Below are 26995 nucleotides of genomic sequence, written 5' to 3'. Positions count from 1 at the left end.
CCTTGTTTGTGTTTTTTTTATTCCACTGAATGCAAAAACACCCCTAATAATGCACTTTCTGTGCTTTTAAGTAGAAACAAACATGACTTGCATGGGGTCAATCTGAGTTCTTTCTGGCAGGTGGGTGTCCAGTGTCATTTTTTACTTGGTCCATGTCCTGATGGGATGGGTGTGGAGCTTCTAAATGTAATTGTTCCAAAAAGAAAAGAGACACTCTTGAATTATCAGCAGGCAGTGTTATTGCATCACACTGTACAGTTGAAAATTATTATTAAAATGTGCCAGCTGTGGCAATACACCAAAGACTAGTGTTGTAGAGTGGCATTTCTTGCTTTACTTGATAAACCGTAACCTAATATACAATGTGCAAAACAAGAGTTAAGTAGAATTATTGCTCTAGTTATGTTAGTACCCATCTCTTCATTAAAGAGTTGATGTATAATTTCGCATTTTGTTGCGTTCTATGCAAACTTTATGGCATCTGACTACTGTACATGTGCTAAATAAATTTAATTCATGTAAAATGTGCAATGGCTGGGAAAGGCACAATGTTAAAAATATACAATTTAAAAAAAAAAAAAAAAAAAAAGATCTACAATGGCGACATTGTTTTTTTGCCTGTAAAACAATGCACAGCAAATCCATCATAATGAGCAGGAGGTATGGTTAGAACTGGAGAAAATTAGGAGTTATATTCAAGCAAGCGGTCCATGGCAGGTCAACGTCCATTGCTCATGAAGTTTTCTGGACAAGGCTGGTAAGCCCTGCCTCTCCAACTAGTCAAGCCAATCCTCTTCTCATATTCGGCATGTGTCCAACTGCTGCTCATCACTGAACTTTCATTACCCAACCGCATAAAGATCAGTTCCAATCCTCAGGAACCACCCACCCCCCAAAAAAAGGTTTGCATTACAAAAGACCATAAAATTTGCTCTGTCTCTATCCTCCACTGTAGTGCAGAAGTGCGCTGGACAGGTCCTGCCATGTCCCCCAGTCCAAATGCAGGTTCATCAGTGGACTCCTCCGTTGCACGACTTAGTACTGTGCATATGGAATGTCTCCATTGGGTGAGAGGGGATGGACTGTTTATAAACAGGATTAGATGCCTAGGAGGAAGACATGGAGAAACATACAGAAGAGTGAATAGGTCATTGGGTTCATTGAAACACACATAGTTAGAAGGACAGAGCGAACAGAGCTTTTGAACCACAGCCTTGGAATGATCATCATGAATGATCTGCGCTCCCAGCTGACTGATGTTTTCCAAAAGGCCTCATGGTTTCAATCAAAGCCTAGTTGTTTTTGTCCTTGTGATTACATAGCTATTTAGATTTTAAGTAACTAACAAACAATGCTATATTAATACACTAGACTGCAGCAACACTACCATTAGAAAATAAATTAAAAAGAAATTAATATTTTTATTCAATGAGCATGCATTAAATGGATCAAATGTGACAGTAAAGACATTTGTTACAAAAGATTATTATCTCAAATAAATGCTGTTCTTTGAACTATTTAAAAAAATAAATAATCATGATTTCCACAAAAATATTAGCAGCACAAAAATAGAGCAGCACAATATTGATAATAAGAAATGTTTCTTGAACACCAACTCAAAGCACCAGCCAAATGTTACAATAGGCTTGTTCGACTTCATACAGCGCAGCAAAGATTGGCTGCCGCCTAACAAAAGCAATGCATTCTGGTTAGCAAATTTGTCCGACTTTGATCAGCGCTGTAGCCGCCTTACGATCAAAGTACCGCGAGAGCAAAACGAGACCAGCCACCTAGGTCAGGCTCTGCAGTTGTTCAAAATCGGCTGCAAAAGCCTCGATGACGACACACTTTATTCTCATTGGTCAGATTCTGTGATGACAAGGACAACATGTGTTGCGTGTTTTTCCTTAGACAAGTTCCTGTATTTAACCAATTTTGATATTGAATATCTGATATTCAAAACATGGGAATTTCAATCATATCCACTTCTTCGGCTACAATCAATGCAAAAATCGCGTGGTCTGCCATGAATGACATTGGTTCAGCACACTACGGAAAGCACAAAGTGTCCGACCTGACGGCCGTCTCTGTAATCCTCCCTGCCTGCAACCAGCAGATCTTGCCAGCCGGTGGCAGGCTAGTGTAGTTCATCTCGAACAAGTCTAATGGTTTCTAAAGGATCATGTGACACTGAAAATAGTGTTAAATTGTAATATTTCATTATATTATTGTTTGTACTGTATTTTTGATCAAATAATCAGCCTTGGTGAACATAAGAGACTCTTTAAAGGAGTAAATAAATAAATAAATACATACATACATTCGTACCGACCACAAACTTTTGATCGGTAGTCTAAAAATTATAAAAAATAAATAAAATAAATAAATATAAAAAACCAAACAAAAAACAACAACAACAACAACAACAACAACAACCAAAACAAGACAAAACATCTTAAAAGGCAGGGTAGGTAATTTACTTCAAAAACATTTTTTTTTTTTTTATGCTGGTTGAAAGTCTCTTCAGATTCCGATAGCAATCACTAAGTTAAGTGGTCTAAATGTATTTATATGGTCTGTGGAAGACATACATCCATAAAATGTTCGTCCAATATCCAATATCCAATGTTCGTCCAATATCCCTCGGTCCAAAACAAAACAATGAGCTTATGCTGCATTTATGCCAAACAGTAATTTGGAAGAGATGGAAACCCTTGACGTTATACTCGGGGAGGTTCGTGACTCAAATTTATGCGTTTCAATGGCAACACTATCAATACCGAAATTAATTTGCAGCAGTCAGGTGGTACAGGTCAGTGCTGTAAGTTGTTTACATTTATTATTATTGTAATGTTATGTGCTTTGAGACATGTAGTTTAACGCTGTCTCGTGACGCTTTTGTTTGGATCTTATGCTTTCAAAGCTAGCTCACTATTGCTAGCCTCTCCAAAAATTACCTACCCTACCTTAAGCAAAAGATTTGATCAGTAAACAAGTATTGTGACAAGTATTTCTGAGTACATTTCACACTCAAAATTATCTGATTGCTATAATTTCCGTCAAACTTAGTGCAGCAGATTGAGTTCTCACCATTTCATAACGCGCCCGTGAACGTGCACTTTGGAAGCGTGAAAACTCGCGGCGGTCGTGGATGGTGATGACCAGTTTCCAGAGGGCTAGCAGCAAGATGCCCATCAACAAGATACTGCCAACAACTGCCAGAAGCACCGTCATGGCATTTGGGGCAACAGCACATTCTGTAAATACACAAATGCATGGCCATAATGTATGATAAGATGTTTAGCTGACGCCCTTCCCATTAGAAACAGTGTTTGCATCAGAAATGGCAATATTAATAATAACTTCTTTTACTTTGATAATTTCTTCTCTTATTCTTCCCCAAAATAAGTGTGTTTAACATGATTCAGAAAGCAGAACTACTTCTTAAAGAAGTAGTTGTGAAGTGCTAAATACTGACCTGGCTCTTTAAGAGCGGTGAGGACCGATTGGCCGTTGGCATGTTCGGAGTATGTGAACTTCATCACACAGTCATTCTCGGTCTTATACACGCATTGAACGGTGTTGGGAGCATCAGTTTCTGAAACAGAGAGAGGAGTTGAGTTCAATAAAAAAGCCGTCCAAACTGTGGCTGAGGAAACAAAGTGAGAAAGTAGAACATGTCGAGCCAATGGCATAATCTTGAAACTCTGTAATTATTTTTGGACCAGACCTTGCATTCCTCAACAAGGACCCAGATTAGTCAAGAATGTTTAAATGTTATTATAATTAAAATCCCCTACAGACTAGGAAGTCTCCCCCTTCCTTAGTCATTTAACTATGGAGCCTCTTTCACTAAAAGAACTGGAAGTTTCCGGTATGCACATGTGGAGTCCATTAAGGAAGTCAGCTGACTCAAATGACAGAAAAATGTTGTAAAACATCAAATCCATAATGCCTTCTTTTACAATTAGGGGTGACATGGAAAGGCCTTAAAGAGTTCATAAGCATCCTGAGTGTTTCGCTGCAATATCTCAGATAATGAGTCCAGCATCATATTGCTCAACAATAAACATTCGTTCATGCATTCCTAGACACATGTAAAAAATGCCTCGTGCAATAAAACCTGTTATAAAAACCCTGGAGAAGTTCTCATAAACTTTATTAATAGCTTTCAAACTCTAATAAATCATTCATAATTATAAATAAATACAATTAAAAATAGTACAAAAACATAAATAAAAAGATCCACATATGACAAAAATAAACATTCATTTTCTAAAGTGCTATTCTTTATATAGTTTGAGCATTTTACATATTAGTGGTTTGAATTAATAGCAGGGTTGTGAGGAAAAGCAGTAAACACAGGCTTTCTCCATGGGACACAGAACAGCGAGTGCTGCAGAGTCGTCCAGACTCACATTCTCCAGATAATAACATGAACAGAGCTGGCCATGATACACCACAAACCGCGCTTCACCCTGCCGCGAGTAACACATTCATGACCTGGAAGCACAAACTGTGGCACTGGACCAACTGTGTGTCCTGATGAGAGGGAAAACAGACAGCTCTATGAAATGAGCTCCTTCATGATTACAGCTGGATTCAAGTTTTCTCTCTGACTGAAGTCAAGGAAGATGCATGTTAAGTAACCAGTGTGTTGATGACACAGGCTGGGAGTTAGTGTGAATGTTGTTAGAATTTTCCGATCTTCTCTACCACCTTTGACTATTCCCATGTATAAAATGGCAAAGCCTAAAAACAAATAATAAAATAAACGAGCCATCATTAGCGGTTTCCTTTCACCTATTTTTATGCGCATTTTGGGATATATCACATATAAAAAACACTAAATGTAAATGCCAAAATGTGCATAAATTCAAAAAAATGGAATCAATTGAGGCAGATACATTTTTTTATCCGATGAGAAGACATGTGCATAAACTACGATGGAAACTCATTTACCAAATAAATCCCTCAATGCGCTACAAAAAACTAGCGCAAACAAAGTTGTGACTTTGCCTCAACAGAGGATGTGATTGGATAACTGAACTAACCTGCAGATCAGTTTCATTGCAAAGCATCTCAAATGCTGGTTTGATGATTCCGAAATGCCTGAGCCAAAGTCTGTCATCAAAATGATTTGGTTTAATTCCTTCCCAGAAGCATCTCACATGATTGCATTCCCGAACACCAGGCATCCGAACGCCAGACAACATGACAGCGCTTATTGCATTTCGTCTGCACGCTCAGAGACATTTATGATGAAGGAAAAAGAGAGCCACAGTGGCTTTCTCGATTGCAGCAACTTCTATTTTTATTACAGGTATTTTGCACCAATTTCCCAGGAAGTGGTGATTTTGTCCTCTCGAACACATGGGATAGAAATGCTGCTTTATTTGCAAATGTTTTGTGCGATATTCCGAATTTGCACAAAAGTTAACTTTGCAACATTGGATGGAAACATAGCCATTTATATTTTTTAGGTAAATGTATTTCATCTTCACATAGGATGCCATATTGCACCATTAACTGATACAAAAATATTTTTTTGGTTTGTGAAACTCTGCTAAAGACATTTTCTTCACTTACTTGCTTGGTCTCTTATACCAGTAGTATGAAAATGACAAACACTTAAATGCTGCAATTCCATTCTTATGTGCACAAGTTTTAAATAACATGTTTTGTAACCTCTGCAAAGTTTAATATGCCACTGCTGAGGCAATAAAGCACTGTATTTATTGAATAGTTAACTGAAAGCAGGGCATAAAACAAATATTTAAAATGTATGTTATTGTTCTTTGGCTTAAACGCTCATACACATGTATTATCTTTAGCCAGTGTGTCTCTGAAGAAAAAGTGTGTCTGTGCAGGGTGGGGAAACACTATCTGAACCCTCAAACATTATTCAGAGTCAAGTGTTTCTGAGTGTGCACTCACTGAGTGTTTCCACGGTGATGATCTCATCCTTGCACATGCGCTGACAGGTCTGGTTATCGGCCAGTCTCCCTGTGTTAAATAGATGGCACTCGATGCATTCCCTGAGGAGAAACATTCAGAAAAATCATTCAAACTATAACTAACACAATACTAGAAAGTTTGACAGGGTTGAGTCTAACCAAAAGTCAATGATGAAGGAAAGACATCTCAGACCCTGTCAGTCAGCTTTGATGAGTCTAATGGAGAACATGTTATGAGATGTTATTCGAGCTGCATACATTAACATATAAGTTCAATCTTGTGACATGCTACCTAATGTCACAGAAATTAAAAACATTAAAATGTTAACACTGTTCTGTCAGTATAATCAGGGGTGCACATAAGTGGTACGCAAGTGCGCATGCGTGATAAAAAATAAACGATGTGCACCAGAAAACATGGAGGGAAGCGCTTTTGAGTACCAACATTTTTGAGGACACAGGGACACGTTTACTTACTGGAGTAGAATTTTTCTCCATCTCTGGCAAAGAGGTTAGAACCCAAGAGGCGACACTGATATTTTTTGGGTAACAGCCACTAGATGGCGCGGCCGCCATTATGGGCTGAAAATACTAACTGGACCATAGAATCCTTCACATCTTACGCACCCAAAATCGGCTAATTTTACTGCCAAATCAGAAGGGCAATAGAATAGTTTTTTAAATTAAGTCACCAGTAAATTGTATGGCTCCTACAGTAAATGTTGTATTGTCTTATATATGTTTTATCTTACCAGTTGTGGAATCCAACCATTCATCCATCTGAGGTAACATAGTTAGCCTACTTTGAGTATTTCCATTTTATGCAACTTTATACATTTATTAATAGTAAATTAATAATTAATACATTTAAGACCATCATGTTTGCAGCGAACAATATATTTTAGACCTAGTGGAGTAATAGTAATAATATCTAGGTCTGAACTGAAATAGGCTATATTGTACGTTTTAATGGATCACGCTACAAACATAACGATCTTATAATACATGATGCATTGCTGTGTCCGTAATCACATAATACCCACTTTTGTACACTTTTGCTTTAACGGACATTAGACAACACTGCAAAATCAAGCTGTCAAAATACCAAAATACAAAATTATGTCAAAATACCTGTCTCGGCAAGTATTCTCTCGGTTGTGTCAAAAGTGAACAACTGAGAAAGAAACCGGATGTGTGTCAGTTATTCGGTCCGTGCTATCTTTCTTAAAGTGACAGCAGCCTAATATTCTTGCTGTTGTCTGTGTCATTAATGTTAGTAAAATAAAATAAAAAAAATCATTATCATCATCTACCATGTTTGAGAGAAAAGAAGATAGTGAGCATTCAGGAGGAAAGTGATGAGGACAGCTTTTAGGATAAGAGTGTCACGTAGAGTGAGAGTACCAAGCAACATCTCCAGGTGCTCCCTTGAGAACCAGACCAAAAAAAGTTATGTGCACCCCTGAGTATAACCACAATATTTAAACATTTTACATGTTAACACGGGACTAGTACAAAAAAAAAAAGAAAAAAAAAAAAAAAAAAGAAGTGTTTATAATTGCTTTCTAGAGTCTTTGAGTTAAGCTCTGCAACTCAACAATGAAGTAAGAACTCATGATTTATGAAGGACAAAGAAGTGCTTTTCAATGTAACTTATTAATAGGGCAGATTAATTTTTAATAAATATCAGAACCACCATGCTTATACCCGTGTATGAAAGAACCTAGCAAATCTTGGTATTACATACACTGCAGTTCAAAAGTTTGGAGTCGGTAAGATGTTTTTGAAAAGTCTCTTATACTTACCCACTTTTGATCCAAAATACAGTAAAAAGTCAATTTTGTGAAATATTGTTACAATTTAAAATAAGTGTTTTCTATTTTAATATATTTAAAATGTATTACTGTAATGGCAAAGCTGAATTTCCAGATTTAGTGATCAAGAAACAATTATTTTTTATCAATGATGAAAACAGTTGCTCTGCTTATTTTTGAGGAAACAGTGGTACATTTTTTTCAGGATTTTTTAATGAATAGAAAGTTCAAAGAACAGCATTTATTTGAATTGGAAATATTTTGTAACATTATAAATATCCTTACTGTCACCTTTGACCAATTTAATGTATCTTTGCTGAATAAAAGTATTCATTTCTTAAAAAAAAAAAAAAAAAAAAAAAAAATCGTAAAAATCTAACTGACCCCAAACTTTTGACTGATAGTGTAGATATTATAAAAGCACTGCAATCCTTCACTGGAATGGCACTAGTATGTAGCAAGTTCAATTTTAGGAACAAGAAGTTCCAATTTAAAGAAACACAAGGTTGAATCGCTGGAAAAGAGCACAACAGTATATTATTGGTTGCAATATGCAGTAAAAATCCCATAGCAATTATTTTTTAACAATGACGTAACTTTTAAAGACAGCATTATATTAGAAACTGTAAATACTTATCAATAAGCTTCAGTTAAGTTAGTTTGAGCATCCTCAGTCTCATACCTCTTTGTTCCACATGCATCTGGACAGGTGGGACATTTTTCGCATGTGTCCCCAAATGCCCCTGGCTCAGTGCACTGGCACCGCCCACACACACAGCTGCCCCGCCCGCTACAGATCTTTCCGTCGTCTGACACACAGGAAGCCGTCTCTGTAGAGCAATTACAGTTGTCTCCAATATAACCAGCATGGCATTTACACTCACCGCAGTGGCATTCCCCATGACCTGGAAAACAGGGAAAGATAGGTTCAGAATAAACTTTATATAACTTGTGAACTAAAATAAACTCTTTATTTTGTCAAATGGCTGGTATGTGCAAAAATCCAGCACTATCAAACGTGCTTAAATCACTGGCATGGACAAAAGGTCTAAACACAAAGCCTTCTCAGAGAAACACACAATGCTATACACACATTGAGAGTTTGCATAGAACCATCATTTGCTGACATTAATGGAAACACAAGCGTTCCACATTTCTCTGTCATGGCACAAAGATGACCGCTGTCTGCTTCTCCCACATTCTCTAAAGTCTCTCTGTCCACAGCAGAGCACATTCCAGTGGACTGATTACATGCAGATCTCTTCATTCCAACACCAAGGTTTCTTGGCGTGCGTCTCCATCACTGTGTGCGAGCAAAACTCTGTGTGTTGAAGCAAATGTGCCAATGTGTTAAACTAGTCGCTGTGTGAGTGACCTGACTGAAAGTTTATATTATGATGTAGTAGAGTACATGCAAAAACGTGAAGGGTCTTACAGTGTAAGTGATGTAAAACAAAACACGCTTTCATGGCAAAACAGCTGTGAACAGATTGAAAGCAGCGGCGTGGCATCAGCTGCAGCCTCAAAGCAATGATTGCACAAGAACAGGAAGATGTTGGAAAAAATTAAGCGCACATTTTTTAAAGTTGCAGTATTGTGCTTGTGCACTGCAATCCAGAGAGGTCGCCACTTTGTGTTGGGCATATTAACTTGCAGGAAAGATCAGGAGATCTGCTTTAAAAGTCATAGTTCAGCCATAAATGAAAGTTCTGTGACTATTTACTTATCCTCCTCATGTCGTTGCATAAATTATTTTTTCTGTAGAAAGTAGAAATTTCCTGTAGAAAGAAGACCTTCATGCAGTTCACAGTGACCAGAGGGTTTTAAGCAAACACATCATAAAAGTAGTGAATACGTAATATTCTCTCTACTGTAGCTACTTCACGAAACTTTTGTTTTCCAAGGAAACGGTTATTTTAACCCTTAATTGATGGAGTGTGTACCTTTTCATTTCTTAAAACAACAATGTAGGAAGACATGGCCATATTCCAAGAAGCCAATGTCAAGATTCACCAGGGTTAAAATCGTGAAAGAATGGTTCAGAGAGCATGAAGAATCATTTTCACACATGAATTGGCACATCTGAGTCCAGACCTTAATTTCATTGAAAGTCTTTGGGATGTGCTGGAGTAGACTTTAGAGTAGTACTCACCTCTTGCATTATCAATACAAGATCTTGACCAAAAATTGATGCACCTCTTGATGGAAATAACATCACAACATTTATTTCCATCAAGAGGTGCATCATTTTTTGGTCAAGATCTTGTATTGACAATGCAAGAGGTGAGCACTCTGTAAAGTCTCCTCCAGCACATCCCAAAAACTTACACTGAGGTTAAGGTCAGTGCCAATTCATGTGTGAAAATGATTCTTCATGCTCCCACCCAACAATTCTTTCACAATTTGAGCCTGATGAATCTTGACATTGTTATCCTGAAATATGGCCATGATACATCTTAATACATGGTTGTTTAAGAAATGAAAAGCTACACACTCCATCTTTTAGGGTTAAAAGAACAGTTGCCAAACATATAACATGCTAGAAAAATAGTAATCACTGTAATAATGATCCATCCATAGACTCTTAAGCATTTGCCTATTAAAATCCAAACAGCGACTTTTTTTGGCCGGGCAGTGTATTAAGCAGCACTGTTTTCAACATTGATAATAACAAGAAATGTTTCTTAAACAGCAATTCACCATATTAGAATGATTTCTGAAGGATCATGTGACACTAAAGAAAAATTCAGTTTTGCCATCACAGAAGCAAAATACATTAAAACATTAAAATTACTTTATTATTATTATTTTATTTGAAATGATTTAATTATTTTGTAATAATATTTCACAGCATTACGGTTTTACTGATTTTTTAATCAAATAAATGCAGTCTCCATTAGCTTAAGAGACATAAAATAAATAAATAAATAAATAAATAAATAAATAAAAACATACATTTACATACATATATATAAAAAATAAAATTCTTACCGACCCCAAACTTTTGAACGGTAGTGTAAATATGGGAGAAGTTTTAGGTGAAGTATCCCTTTAAGGATATTGCACATCCTTGCACCCACTACTGATAAGAAACATGAACTACCGTGGAAATGCTAAAAGTATGAAGTCACATGACACTCTCAGGAATGATCAGATTTGACTCTGTGAGAAACATATGTATAGTGAGGAATGATGCGTTTGATGTACGCACACACACACACACACACACACACACACACACACACGCACGCACGCACACACACAGCAGGCACTAAAACTGTCCGATTGAGGCCATGCTGGTCAGCTCCCACACAATAAATTTCTCATTGTGGTGCCACAGCAGAACTAATACAATCCAGGAATGTTTAACCACTGAATACTTCTCTGACAAACACCAAATTTTCCTGAGAGATACAATATAAATTAAGTGGTTCCCCATTTATATTTAAAAAAAAAAAAAAAAAGTCTAACTTTCAAATAAGGACCTTTAATAAAGTAAGAATCCAAGTCTGTTAGGGATATGAGTGTAATATAAGAAAAAAAAAAAAAAAAAGTCCTGATAGTTAAATTTAATGTGCTATGCCACACCTTGGGGTGTATTTTAAGACAGTAAGCACAGAGTACACCTTCAGTGAACACCTTTACTGAATGAATGACCCTCTGAACAAATCTGGAATGAACAAAGACGCGTTGTGGCGTGTTCTCCACACCTGCTTTCTAAAGGTGTGTGTATGTGTGACGGTGCTGAACAGCATTCACAGGCTTCACATTTTTACCAGAAACATTCAGAACTAACAGTCTTCATATTTAATACGCTAAGCTAGAATATCAAATCATCATCTAAACACAAATAAAATAACAAATGCTAGAGAATCAACGCAGACCTGCTCTCCCAGCATTTCCAAATCCGGTCTTTTATTTAGGTCACTGAATAAATGTGCTGTTGCCATGCCAGAAAGGCAGATCCATGTTTGAAAGCCTCTGGGAATGAGCTCCAGCCCATTTCGACCACATCCACAGTTAAACTCAACAAATTCACACATGAGTGAGTCCAAAGCCACGCAAGCACTGAAATATGTCAATTACCGTCAACCTCAAGTATCAGGTTTATTTAAGGGTGCAAAGTTTCACAGTCAACACAGAGTCTGTGCTTGTAAATTGCAGTGTTTGAATAGTGTACGCTTGAGCTCTATTGCTGTGAAGTCTTTGTGAAGTGCGTAGCCATCCCTTTGTGATGAAAATGTCCTTTTTCCTGCCTTTAAATTACTAAAACATGAAATAGACTGAGATTAACTTGACAGGCATATTTGAAAGAAAATGTGTAGGCTTGTAATCTTTCATTTATTTTAATGAATGAGTCATGAAACCATATTGATAGCATGCTCATACACCAAACTGAAGTGGAAACGTAAACAAATGTAGAAAAAAAATAAAGCAGAGCTTTCCAATGGAAAATACTTCTAAAGGCTGTAAGTGACCAGTTTAAATATTTCCTGTCTGCATGCTTGAGTGTCTGTTTGTTCTAGTTTCTTGTACAAACAACATATTACCAGTGTTATCATTAACTAAAGTATTAAAAATCACAAATCACTCTGCAAAAAAAATCCAGAACAAGTGAAAGTGGAAAACAAGGATTTTTGTCATTCTCCATTTCTAAAATTACACCATTTGTAAGTTTTAAATGTAGGACATCTACTTTTCAGCAATATTTTTTTTTTTTTTGCTTCTTTAAAAGAAAAATTTAACTCAACATATTTAACACTGAATGGATTTAACTGTTATTTCAACAAGCTACATTCCAGACATGCAGAAACCATTTGTCAATCACTGTACAGTACTGCTTTTGGTCAACAGATATGCTGACCCTGACCTGTCCTTCCTGTTATAAAGACCCTTTTAGCCTCTGCAGTCCCAAAGGAAGTGTACAATCAGCTGCTGAAGCAAAATTCCTCTTTATATTGTAACACTCCAACTGACCGCTTTATTTCACTTCACTCAAATAATTTAAGATGAGACGTTTGAGCTATTCTAGTGTATCATCACACTCCTCTCAGTTTATAGAGGAGAGTCACTGAACTTACTGAACCATGCGTCTGCTAACACCAGAGGGAGATACAATTACATAGAGAAGACTATGAAATCTTGGGGGTCAATATGAAGTGAACTCTGAGAATGTCCAGCTGTACTTGAACAGAGTGGTCAGAAAAATAAATCTACTACTAATAATGATTTACAAAAAACAAGAGCATGAAACTCCCTATTAGACATACATAGACGGTCACACACCAGACAAGAAGTGTTCAAAGTGACAGTCCAAAACAGTCAATCTAATAACCAAACGGGCAAAAGTTCACATCAAGAATGAACAAAGTGACATTGATGAGTTTGAAAAAACAAAACAAAAACAGAATGAGAAAGGGCAATTTATATTGTTATAGCTCTCTATACAAAGCATATAGACTATTCAAGTCACAGAAAGTCAAATGTTTTGCTGAAAAATGCACAACAGACAATCTTCCAGTCTAGGCTGTAGTCATTAAGTATATTAACAATTTTTTAATATAATTTTATGGAAAATGATGCCAGTGGCATCATGACAACTAAAGTGATACAATGAATAAAATCTTTATCCAAAGGATAACCAAAGTTTTCATTTTAATAAATTTAATACATTTTTAAAAAGATTCAATGCATTGTAGTCAATAAAATATCGCCTGTCAGCCTAAGCACTCCTCAGATCAGTAAACTGACCAATCAGAAGGGATATTCAATGAGGCGATAAATTTTTTTTGGTCCAAAATGCAGCCAAAAATGTGCAAATGAGAAGAAATTAAGTTTGATTTCTTTCTGACACAAATAATCAACTGTAATCAAATATATTCTCTCTTAAACCAAATAGCAACAAGTGAAAAGACACTTACCAATTATCAATGAAGTCCAAATTATTAAAGAATAAACAAAAGAATGAATGACAGGGCCATATACAAAATTTGCCACAATGAAGAAGCGGAGGAGTTCCTCTACTAACCGATAGTACTATACCGATAGCACAACTAAAACGGACTTCAACAAACTTGTATAAATCAAAAGACCAACCTAATACTTATCTGCAGTTAAACTATTGTGCCAGTGTGAAGTACAGCATCTAAAGATTCAACAGTTACCAAACCATATAATTCAACCACAGAATAAAGTTACGCTGCTTCTTTGTGAGCATAATGTAGTTTGCAGGAGTGAAAGAACTTGCAGACTGACTTCAGATCAGAGATATAAAACGTGGTTTTATATGGTCATGGTTTGTGGTTTGCCTGTCTTTCTTGTGGTGGCAACTCGAAATAGATCCTCCTTTGGATCTGGAAAAAAAACAAAAAAAAAACAAAACAAAAAAAAAACAGAAAGCCCTGTAATCACTAGGGTGCAGGGAGAACACAGGGTGTGCAACCTATGCCACGTTCCAGTTCCACCCAGTGAGGAACCACCAGCAGAACACACTTCTGCTCCAGGGGCATCTCACTTCCTCGTCTGGAGCTGTGAGAGTGAGCCGTTTTCAGAAATGCTGATCAAACAAAAAGCAGGCTACTCAACATCTTAACAGTCTGCATTCAACAACTCACGAAAACATGTCACCACAGACTCAGTGCTCATTCTTCCTTCCCTACGAAAGTAGAAACAAACAAGTGCAGCTGAAACAAAAGAAATCAGTTCATGTGAGGAATTCAACTACATATTTTCAGTGGAAGGTTCAAGACATAATAAAAAAACTTCATTATAAGGAAAAGTATTAAAAACTGCCCAATACAGAGCCAAAAGGAGCTGTTAATGACAAAGGATAAAGGAGAATTTAAAAGCAAATTTAGACTTATACTGACTCAAGTTTTGTAATGTAGTGTTTAAAGACTTCCATGTCCTTTCTGAGGATTTTGAGTATACGTGTGACATTGACCACACAGACACAACATTATACATCCGGAAACAACACAAGGATGCCATGGTCTTTAATATGTGTCATCCAGTTGTTACAGGCCTCTGATCAAGCACTGATCTGATAAAGTTTGTTAAACAAACACAGCAATCTTTCCAACACTTGTGGTTTAATGCACCAATTGACCAGTTTCAGTTTTCTTCTAAGTCAAAACTCAATCTCATTTTCTAGGTCATTACAATGGTAAATGCACACTATCGTTCAAAAGTTTGGGGTCTGTAAGATTTTTTTTAATTTTTGTGAAAGAAGTCTTATACTCAAGGCTGCATTTATTGGATCAAAATGACTAAAACTGTGATACTGTGAAATATTATTACAAATTAAAATAACCATTTTCTATTTTAATATAATTCAAAATGCAATTTATTCCAGTGATGGCAAAGCTGAATTTTCAGCATCATTACTCCAGTCTTCAGTGTCACATGATCCTTCAGAAATCATTCTAATATACTGATTTGCGGATCAAGAAACATTTCTTATTATTATCAATGTTGAAAAGAGTTGTGCTGCTTAATATTTTGGTGGAAACTGAGATTCTTTGATGAACAAAGTTCAAATGAACAGCATTGATTTGAAATAAAAATCTTCTGTAACATTATAAATGTCTTTATGGTCACTTTTGACCAATTTAATGCATCCTTGCTGAATAAATGTATTATTTTTTTCCACTACTTACAAATTGACAGTACAGTCATTTAGTCCTAATGATCAGAAATAAATCTGAACTGGTTTCAGTGTGAACAAAGCCATACATATTCCTCTTGTGTGTGAATAATGGACCCTTATGGAAGATGCCAAAACCAAATCAAACGGCCCCTTGCTTCTTAATGTTTTTAAATTATTTCCATGCCTTATTTCCACATGTGCTATTGCTTTTGTCAACAGCACGCAAAATCAATATGTTGTCTGACTTCACTTTGCAGAAACAGTGTGACCTCTGTGTGTTGAGCTTAAAAAGTACTTATTGGTCTATAAAGAAACATGTGCAATGCAAGTATGTAGGCCAAGACACGGCAAGCTGCCTCTTGTAGTTGTGCCTCTCAAGTGGCGACAAAGTCTTGGCAGTAAAAACAGAAGGTCTATAGATGCCTGACATGTGGTGTCTGTTCTCTTTATAAGATTCTTTAGTAACCAGGAAACCTCATTGTATTCCAAAGAGAATCAAATAAGTTAAAAATAATCAGGAAATAACTCTCACATGTTTCTCCACTCAAAGAGAACATCTGAACTCTGGTGCAGAGCAGAGAAATTATATTTAAGATAATTAGCGCAGTCAGAAGTTTTGTCTCATGTGACCAGAGGGTAACATCTCATGCTCCAGAGACAATAACAATTACAGAGCAGACTTACAAGATAAATACAGTTTTCTTCTGCTACACAGTCTTCTGACGCCTTTTAAATAAACAGGTAGGCTGGGGACAACAATACACAAAGAAATGCATAATACTTTTAAAAACATGAACAGATCACTATAGTTTGGCCCTACGGTACAAAGTTATCTAAAGTTTCTGCGCATGCTTTGCCGCTGGTTAATAATTACTGTTTAATGAACTAGATGTTTCTGCTGATCTAAAGCACAAGTGTGGGAAGAGAAAGGGCAATAAGCCAAAAAGTATCTTAAAAAACATCTATAAACAGGTTTAAATGAGAAATGCATAACAGTTCTGTAGCTTGTCTAAATAAAAATGACTGACTGACTAATCCCATAAACAGTATTTAAAAACCAAAGATAGGACAGTCTAGTGTTTCTCTTCACAAAACTGACTATCTGCAGAGACAGTGTTTGTGTCCACAAGGATAGGCAGACTTTGACTCATCACTAATCTTACCCATCCCCTTGTATTCCAAAATTGGTTGCACAGGGTATCTTTCCAAGGGAGGTTAAACATTCAAAACAGAGAAGCAACATTCGTGCCAACAATTAATAAATAGTACAATGCTATAAAATGCCTCAAATTCTTATGGATTGTTGTTAGGATATCAATAGTATGTCTGGCTACTGCATTAGACTGCAACGATAGACTAGTCAACTTTTCCCAAATGGTACCTTGCATGGAAAAACCATTATCCTGTTACAATTTGTTGCCCAGAGCAGGTTCAGAAATGAAAGGCGTAGTAATCCCATTGTAGCAATGTGGTCACTTAAAGACAGATTTGAAAAGCAGCTAAACAAGACCAAGATGAATAAGTCTGGGTGTGTTTTACCAGCCCTTGAGGAGACACAGAGTGACAGCTGAGATTTGTTTTTTAGCGCTGACTGATTGCAGTGTACTTGGTACAGTGATGACACTGCATGACTTCAATGTGCTCACTGATCCGACTGCAAACTAAGAAGAAGAAAAAAAAAAAAAAAAAAAACATGGGCTATTATCACATTTTAAAAGACTAAATCATACAAATGTGTATAATTACTACAAAGACAAATATTGTACATTCACTCACAGTATTTAATATACATTTAGGTCTAAATGTCTGAAACTATGTAGAAAATCAGAATTTTATTTAAATCTGGAAAAGTTATAATATAATATAATACAGTATAATATAATATAATATAATATAATATGATATAATACTGTATAATATTATACTGTACAATACAATACAATACAATACAATACTTTTTCACTGGTAGTCTCAGACTTTTGGACTTTGCACCAGTTCAAAAAACATCTTCAGGGTATGCATCAAAACACTTTCACCAAAAGCATCATGTTAGTGTCACTCAAATATGAACCACTGCACAAATCATGCAGTGACATGCAGAAAACATCTTCATGAATCCATAAAAACTTCAGTTTAACAGCTGTCTCAACCTCCTATCTGCCCCGAAGGGCAATGCGGTTTTTTTTTTTTTTTTTAATAATAATAATAATAATAATAATAATAATAATAAGCAGCAATTTTTAATCTTACATCCTACTTTCTATTAAAATTCCAAGTAGCTGAGATTTGGGGCATGAATGCACATGCAACATCCATTCATAAGGCACATTTCAAAGGATGAATATGAAGAACTGCAAACTACCTATAATGAGTAGCTTTTGACATTCTGTTCTTTTGAAATGGTTGTGTAAAGGCTTGGCATTTAAAGTATGACAGAAAAGTCCGTCAGAAGTGAGGCAGGATCCATGGGAGATTTTTTTGTTTTATTTGTTTAGCATGCTAATCCAGGTCCCTGAGGCTTCTAGACGATCCACTTTCCATCCGGACTGAGTTTGTTCAACTGAGCTTTTCATTTTGCTGCTGCATTTAGGGATGGTTTTCAGAGAGTAGAGCACATCTGAGGGATTGAGTCAAAGTCCAATAAACTAAATTTTTTTTGTTAAACTGCAAGCAGGAGTCTATTGAGTTCAACAGAGGGAAACTAAAAACACCATTTTCATCATGCAAAAAAAAAAAAAAAAAAAAAAAAAAAAAAAAGATAATTAAAATGTTTGTGCATTGCCATTAACAATATTACCCATGAAAAATACTGAAGATACTTCAAACTCCAGGACTCATCTGGCTGCCACATCAAAAAAATGTTTTCCACAAAGCAGTTCTGCTAGCAAATCAATAGACTAAACGAGTGAGCAATGACATCTATTCCAAAGTCCCATTTTGCTCATGGTTCTTGCAATTTTATTGTTCAACACGTGACCACATTGCTCTGATAAAGTGTCCCACAGGACATGACAAGCGCTCCACACCGCAAATGAAAACGAGTAAGTGTTTATATCCAATCATGTCAACCAATGAGTGCCAGACTTTCCTGCATTTATGATGACAGTATAGCGGCGAAGGTCTTGTCTGTTTGTTTGCATCTGAGGTCAGTGTGTTGCCAGGTGCTGATGTCATATACTGAGTTAAGAGAGGATGCAGGGGTGTGGAAAAAGAAACTCAAACAGACGTCAATGGTCTGTGTACAGTTAGAAAGAGGAGTTGGTGGATAATCTTCTGTTCGCCAAACGTTAAATGGAACCACACTACGTCCAAATTACAGCATATGTTTGGTATTCAACAACATCTCATCTGCTTCATGCTAAAGCTAATGCAAGCTAACATCTGAAAGTATATAAAAAAAATAAATAAATAAAAAAACAGCTTCAAAAACAACCAGCTGTCTAACATATTTCTTGGATGGACTGCAAATGTTTGCGAAAAACAACATGTATGACCACAATAACAAACATCACTCCTGAGATGTTATTACAAGTTGGTGACAATAGTTTGAAAGCCCATGTATGATTGTATACTGCTTGAGGTCAAGTGCATGAGGTTGAACAGATTCACATGTTTTTCTCAGGTTAAGACAATAAATGTTTTTGATGATGTTTGTTCACATTTGATTTACTGCCTATACACGCTACAGTTCAAAAGCTTTGGGTTGGTAAGATTTGTTTTTATGTTTTTGATCGAAGTCTTTAATGCTCACCAAGGCTGCATTTATTTGTTCAAAAATACAGTAAAACAGAAATATTGTGAAATATAATTTAAAATAACCATTTTCTGTTTTTTTAAGCAAAATAAGAAAAATTTGGACATCCTGTTCAAAAGTTTTCACCTCTGACTCTTAATGCATCGTGTTTCCTTCTGGAGCATCAGTGAATGTTTGAACCTTTTTTAATAGTTGTGTTTGAGTCCCTCAGTTGTCCTCAGTGTGAAAAGATGGATCTGAGAATCATACCAGTCACTGCTGAAAAGCGTTCAAATATGCAAAAGATGCTGGAAATCTGAAGAATTTTCGGGACCTGGAGGATTTTTCTGAAGAATATTGGGCAGTTTATCTGCTCAGGACAAACAAGGGACTCATGAACCATCACAAAACAAAAACAAACAAACAAAAAAAAAAAAAAACGGTCATAGATCATCCAGGTATTAAGAGTCAAGGGTTCACAAACTTTTGAGAAATTATTTTAATTTTACTCAAACTGATACACGTTAGACTAATAAAATGCCTACACTGAATGTGACTGTTGTTGCGACATGCCACAACAGCTAGAAGCTGTCCACACTGGACGCAACAAAACAACTGTTGCAAATCCATTTGTCCTTCATATCAGAAGTAGCGCGAGCACTTGAAGTCAAAAATAGAACGGGACATCAGTTTACAGCCGGGAATTTGTCGTGTTGCGCCACATCCAGTGTAGACAGCATCACTGATTATAATGGATTCTATCCGCTTTTGTCACGTTGCGGCGCGCCGCTCACGTCTGGTGTAGACACAGTGTAAGAAAGTTCTACATCACAATTTTGTAATATCAATAACTTAAAAATGTAAGCTAACTTAACATGGATCTACAAGTAAAAAAATTAAAGTTCATAGAACTTAGTATGTTGCATTTGATGACCAACTTTATTTAAGTTGAGTAAACTCAAAAAAGTCCTGAAACTGGTTGCCTCAAGTTTTCGAGTTCTCAACTTCTGATTTTTTACAGTGCAATTTTAATTTTAGAGCCACAAACACACACATGCTCACATTTAAAATGATAATTTTCTAGGTCTACACAACAATGTTGAAAATGGTACATTTATATGTCTGGTGCATTTAGTTACTATTTCTAGCTCTCTGTGTTATTAAGCAATTTACAAAATCAGCAGCAGATGTATAGAACAGCACTACAAAGCAAAGGTTTACTAGGGGCTCAATAGTTTTAACATACTGTCATACTCGCACTTCTAAACACTCAGAAAGCTATTGTGCAGAGATTCAAAACATATGTACAATAAGTTTTAATATGGTAAACCTTTGACTGACATGAGGCATGTGAACTTAAAAGTACAAATCGGAAAAAAACATTGTGCACTTCCAGCAGCTGTCACTTTAAATGCTCTCAATCATAAAATTTTAGCAGATTCAAAAGTCTCATGACAGCCAAGCGTAGACTAAACTCAAACGCAACAAAGGACACACAGAGGTCTTGTCAGTGCAGTGCTGCCTGTCTGTGGGAGGCCTTCAGGCTGCTATCAGCACGACAGCAAGGCCACGCTGATCCCATCGGACCAGCAATGCACAAATTAATAGATTGAGCAAAACGCATTTATATAAAAAGTTTATTACAAAGCTTCATTTCTGACTGGTCGATCACAACATTCTGCTGTGAAATATTTTATCTGATGACCGTAAAACTATAATTGGCCAGAAGTAGCTGTGTAATACGCATCACTTTGCGTTGGGGGGTCCTGATCACCCTGAGAAGGAATGTTTTTGACATAATGACCAGCTGACTCTACATTAGTCTTTACATGTCTTCATATATCATATATATCATATAAATTGGGAAAGCTGCTACCATACTACAGAATACGATATCAAAACACTTTGATTCAATGATCCAGGATGACCTCTGCTTTTTATTTTGGCTTTATTTTGTGCTACTACTATTAAAAAAAATGCTGTTAAGTAATAACAGGGTGTGGTGTGTGATATGCAATTAAGAGTACAGCTGAGTAAACAATTTCAATAGCACTTCCACCAAAGAGAGAGGTTAAAGAAAAACAAAACTGTTTACTCCAGGTGTATCAACAAGGGGCTATGCTTAAGAGCAGGGGCGTCAATTGAGTATGGCAGGCTATGGCGACTGCCATACCTTGGCTGCCTGGTCAAGTCAATGCAACTTATATAATCTTGCATGCAATGAATAAAATTAACAGAGTTAATAAATATATTACTATGTCTAACATATAATTTGTATTTTTTAAATAAAACAGAAAAATAAGTAAATTTAAGCGATCTTTATATTTGTGTCATATAAGATCAACGGCACTGCCAATGTGTCTATTCACAACGTGATTTTGCAGCGTTGAGTATTGTAGCCAATCACAGGGATTTCTGTTGAAAATAATGACCAATCAGAGGTGTTTAAGTTACCGGTTGTCCTAACCAGTCGCGACAGTGACACGCGATTCTGTTTTAAAAACGGTTTCCATTTTATGCAAAGTCGCGGCTGGAACAACGACACAAAGTATAGCAATGATAATCTCAGGCAATGTTTATGTGCTTTATTTAATGTTAAAAGCATGTAATGTGAGTTTGAATATCATTTAGTGCTCCCAGCTTTGTAGCTGTAGTAAAAGCAACAATGGATAATTCACCTTATATCTTGAAATTAAACAAATGGATGCAAGAACGTTCAAATTGTGAAGAAGTGCACTCTATGACAAAGATTGTTTTAGTAGCTCAGTATGTATTTTTTTTATTATTATTATTAATATTCAAATGGTGTAATATTTGTGAATTTGATTATGTACTTATCCATTTCCTTGCGAGTGCCGTCAAGTTTAATCTGGTGCCATGCAAATGCCGTGAGAGCACGCCCACACTGTATTCTGATTGGCTGTAGTTTTTGATTGATTGCCTTTTAGTTTTACAAATAAGGACAATCTTTGTAGGATGAACAAAAATGTTTTTGGTAATCATATTAAAAATAACACTTACATTGGATAATATTCAGACTTTTGAGCTTTGAAGTGCTGGAAAAATTTGTGTGAACAAAGTGGGACTGTCACATCCAGGGAGTAAGACTGGATGACGTCATCAGGGTCTGCCATACCCTGGCATTTGGTGAAACGACACCACTGCTTAAGAGACCATAATAAGAGTGCTTATGGTCATTTTAAAGTCATGTTTAGATTTTAATGGCTTTAAAAAGTAACCCTGAAAAGTAACCATTATTATATACACCTATATATGGAATGTGTGTCTACAAAGGGTTACAAAACATCATCTTTACCAAAACAGTTTATTCTTGCCCAGCTGTAATGAGAAGCCATCAGCCAATCACCCTTCATGCTCACCAAGCCCAGTGACCCTGTGCTAATGTAACACAGGAAGAAGCTCCACCCACAGAGGACTATTTAACTTAACCTATTCAGCACAGCTTGCTTCCACTTTATCACAGCTATCAACACCTCAGAGCAAACAACGCCTCAAATCTTCAAAAACACATTCACTTAAAGTAAATTAAATACAAGACATGCAGATATCCTAAACACAACAATGACTGATTAATCTGAGTGTTAGATTTAAAAAAAAAAAAAAAAAAAAAAACGTGTTGGTGTCAGCACTACACCCTAATAACCTAACCACCCATCAATTTTGGGTCATACAAAAATAATAATAATAATAATAATAATAAAAAAAATAATACAACTTCACTTTCAAATACAATAAAAAAAAAAGAATACTTACTAATTATAATAATTGTATTTTACACTACAAGTTACAATATTAATATGTCTCAGATATTTCAATTTCAAATATTAAAGGGGGGGTATCACACACAGTTTCTGCCAATCTCATGTTAATTTTGAGTACTTATAGAGTAGTAGTGCATCCTTCATATCTCCAATAAGTCTTTAGTTTAATCATATTTATAAAAGATACATACGCTGTACCGAGTTTTTCCGAAAACAGCCGAGCACCTGGGGGCGTGTCGTTTGAGCGGAGCTAAAGTACGCGCAGCTTTTGAGTAGCGATCGTCTGCAAGCTATCAATGGTCAGCTAAACAACTGTATTTAAACACAATACACCATCACATTATCCCTGAATAACTTATAGTGAATAATCACTATAATGAATATAGCGTATAGTGAATGATGAATAATGAATTTCTGAATTCACTATGTTCGTGTTGTTTACATTATATGCACTTTAGGCGCCTATTGGCAACAAAACCATTACCTCTGTTACCGCTTCATCTTTCAGTTTCAAATGATCTGTAAATCCAGCGTAGAACTGGGCCTTGTTAATAAAACCATAAGCGCCGATCCTGAGGGCTCGAGCAGCCACGGAAAAACACGAGATATTCTGCATTCATTTTAACCAATAAAAAAAGTGATTTCTATGGTTATTTTAATAACAAATATCAAGAGCGCATCAATGTAATGCGTGAGCACAAATCTCTCAGCTCTACTTAACGCTGGGTTCTTTGGGAAGCAAGGTTATCTTTCCCTCGCAACCAAAAACACACTTCTTTGGTGACATTGTTGATTTCGTGAAGTCCTGTGACCTGTGCAGCGCTGCCGACGACTTCCGTAAAGCTGAACGCGCATTGATGGGCGTGTTCTTTCTCTCGCTCTGGTCGACGTGTGCGCACGCGCTCTTCCAGGAGAAGTGGCCGTACAAGGAGTTCCTACCATTATGACGTCACACAGCCCCATACTCGAAAAAAAGACCGCAAAGTTTGAGGATTTGGAAGAGTATTTTTGGCACAGAAATACTCCGTCATACGTCCAGCTCGTGTTTTGAAACTTTGGCCATGTTTAGCATGACAATCCAAATCTTTAACAGTGTAAATAAGTCAGAATACATGAAATAGCATTATACCCCCCCCCCCACCCCCCAATTATATATTTTTTTATTTCAGTTAAAAAAAAAAAAAAAAAAAAAATAAATAAATAATAAAATGTAGTGACCCTTAAGTTTGTGTTTAGTTAACGCTGCTCATTACAAATCTGGTAAAATGCTAAAAACATTTTTGTCCACATGTCCACAAAAACAAATGTGAAAAAGTGATCCTGGCACATAAGCAGTGACATGCAGAAATTAAGTTCAAGTGGAACAGCATTTACTGCAAAATCGAGGCATTTTGAGACACTGAAAACACTATATCATGAGCTGTTCATGTGTTAATGAATGCAGTGCCAGACACATGTAGAAACACCCAGAAACATGCAGAGCATCAGAATAAAACGCAGCCTTTTGTGATGTGATAATCAGACTAAGCCATGTCTCAAGTTCAAATTTATTTAGATTAATTGTGCAGCCCATATTTACTTTAATTTTACATTTTTTATGACTTAATTATTAGATTTTCAGCAACTCACAACCACCCTGTAGTTTGGGAAACCCTCCCCTGGAGTATGTTCATCTCACCACCTGTTTGAGAAACTTTAGCGTTCTCCTGATAAACGCTGGCTATGGGACTCCGTAAGTGCTGAATTTTACATTCTATCCGAAAAGTCTTATAACTCACACTCTGTAAAACAAGCTGCTCTCACCGGAGTGTGGCCAAATCAAAACACCACAAAGCATGTTTATGGGGCATTTAACATGTGAACGAAACCTAGAAGCTCTCATCAACAGTTGCCTTTTCCCACAGCCATTATTAGCAAGTTTACAAGAATTGTCCCAGTTAATTCACCATGGCAAAGCGGTGTGAAAGCGCATAATCACTCAGATTCATTAAGAACTCGTTACAGCGGACGAGATGAGTTTTCCATGGCTGAGATAGCAAGAATGGGAAATTCTCTCGATTCTACCAATGACATTATTGCTACAGAGGCTCAACAAATGTCCATTTTGTGCTGGGCCGGCAGTTCCTGCTGACTAAAGAAAAACAGAGCTTTATTACTATAGACCAGCCATTGTGCGCATGGATAAACAAATGCAGCCTGCTACAAAGCTCTCACTGTGGCATGGCAGAGATGCATCCTGTGGAGAGGAGAGATGGGGTGCCAGCCAACTGCTCTCTGGCAAGAACTGATCAAAAATGCACCAGGCACAAATGTGGCATCTCATGGATGTAGAAATGATGGCAACTTTTAATAAAATGTAAATTCATCCCCTGCACTTTTTTCAGGCAAGTGTGGTTTTCATGGGCCAATGTGAATAAATCTCGATTTAAATTCAAAGAGACAAGATAGTGTATTCATGACCTGACATTTTATTCATATCCAAAATGAGGCAATGTGAACATTATGGAGCACTAAACACTCATGTAATGTCTGTTTCATTCACACTGAAAGCGGGAGGGCATTCTCTCATGCAAAAAGTCCAAAACAGACTCATAGAAGTAATAACTTATGACGTTCTAGGAAATCCCTTATATGGACAAAGGCATACAGCTATCGCTGTAGCTGAATAAAAAGCGGTAATGTTTTGACTGATGAAACGTGAAGACAACACACGACTGCGACAATATGTTTTTTTTTTTTTTTTTAAGCCATCTTAGGTTATTTTGGTCACACTTAAATTAGGGTCAAATTCTCACTATTAACTAACTATTAACTACGATTTTTGCCTCAAACTCCTAATTACTGCTTATTAATAGTTAGTAATGTAGTTGTTAAGTTTAGGTATTGGGTAGGATTAAGGGATGTAGAATATGGTCATGCAGAATAAGGTATTAATATGTGCTTTATAAGTACTAATAAACAGCATATATATTACTAGGATATTATATCCTAGTAATATATATGCTAATAAGCAACTAGTTAATAGTGAGAATTGGAGCCTAAAGTGTTACTGTTATTTTATTAAAAAATAACAGTGTGAATAATATATTTTCTGCCTTATTCTGTGATAAAAAAGCCTCATTAACTGTTCCATCCATGATGACTTAAGTGTATAAAACCAATTATATATATTATAATAAAGAGGCCCATGGGCAAGCAAAATGGGTGAATGCCTAGAGACAACACTGAAAAACTAGGATATGGGCCATAAACCTGCACTATTTGTACTGAAAATTCAATGGAATTTGCAAGGTGCAAATTGAAATGCATTGTGGAATTAAGATGCAAAAATTTCCTCTTTGAAATGCATTGTGACAACCAAAAAAGCGGTAAAAAAAAAAAAAAAAATTAATTTTACCTGAGCACAGTGTGCCCTTGTGTCGAGCACAGGAGAAGTCATCACACTCGCAGAAGGTGCCGTAGATTTTGCCAAACTCTGACTCGTAGCACAGGCACTGGTTACAGCTGCATTCTCCGCGGCCGCTGCACACCTGCTTGCCCTCGGCCTCACGGCAGGCACTGAGGTGCTGGTGGTCGACCTCACCCTCCTGGCACTCGCAGCGGGCTCCCAGGTAGCCGGGCTCACAACGGCACATCCCACAGCTGTAGGTGCCGGCAGAGTTGCAGCGGCTGCTGTTGGCCTCTGTGTAATATGTGCAGCTGCAATCACAGCGGTAGTCCACAGAGACCTCCAGACGGTCTTTAAAACCAACAGGCCTGATGGTGAAACTCTTCTTGGTGCCTTTTGGAGGACATCCTCGAGCATCTACAGTTATGTTGAAGGAGACCTGCAAGAAAACACAGACAACTCATTTTCTTGTATTTAAGACAAAAAATGAGGGATGACAATTTTGTAGGTCAACCTGGAAGTTAGCATCATCCTGGTTCCCTTGACAAAAAGCCAACAAGATTTTTCCTTTGACTTTGGATTATTGCAGAAAATAAGCTCTGTGACCAACTAAAGTTTGATTCTTATGCGTTTTGTTCATCAAGATAATCTACACAAATGAACACAACTATCA

At 36.6% G+C, this 26995-nt stretch overlaps 1 protein-coding gene across 3 annotated transcripts in view; it reads right to left on the bottom strand.

Moving 5' to 3' along the window:
• Positions 1-26995, bottom strand: part of itgb5 (integrin, beta 5) — a 40899-nt gene continuing 13904 nt past the window's right edge. For 2 of the 3 annotated variants that reach the window (XM_051905682.1, XM_051905680.1), the window contains 6 exons: positions 26332-26761; positions 8454-8676; positions 5938-6038; positions 3479-3598; positions 3091-3257; positions 1-1106 (listed from right to left, as the gene is read on the bottom strand). In XM_051905682.1, the coding sequence (XP_051761642.1) occupies positions 1011-1106; positions 3091-3257; positions 3479-3598; positions 5938-6038; positions 8454-8676; positions 26332-26761 (1137 nt within the window). In that variant the 3' untranslated portion in view covers positions 1-1010. Of the gene's footprint in view, positions 1107-3090; positions 3258-3478; positions 3599-5937; positions 6039-6139; positions 6174-8453; positions 8677-26331; positions 26762-26995 lie in introns of those variants that run through there. The other variant, XM_051905681.1, reaches the window with a different exon arrangement.

The sequence above is a fragment of the Ctenopharyngodon idella genome, chromosome 9, assembly GCF_019924925.1.
Source record: "Ctenopharyngodon idella isolate HZGC_01 chromosome 9, HZGC01, whole genome shotgun sequence".
In the NCBI taxonomy this organism is placed as follows: Eukaryota; Metazoa; Chordata; class Actinopteri; order Cypriniformes; family Xenocyprididae; genus Ctenopharyngodon; species Ctenopharyngodon idella.
This window is presented reverse-complemented; position numbering and strand designations above follow the sequence as displayed.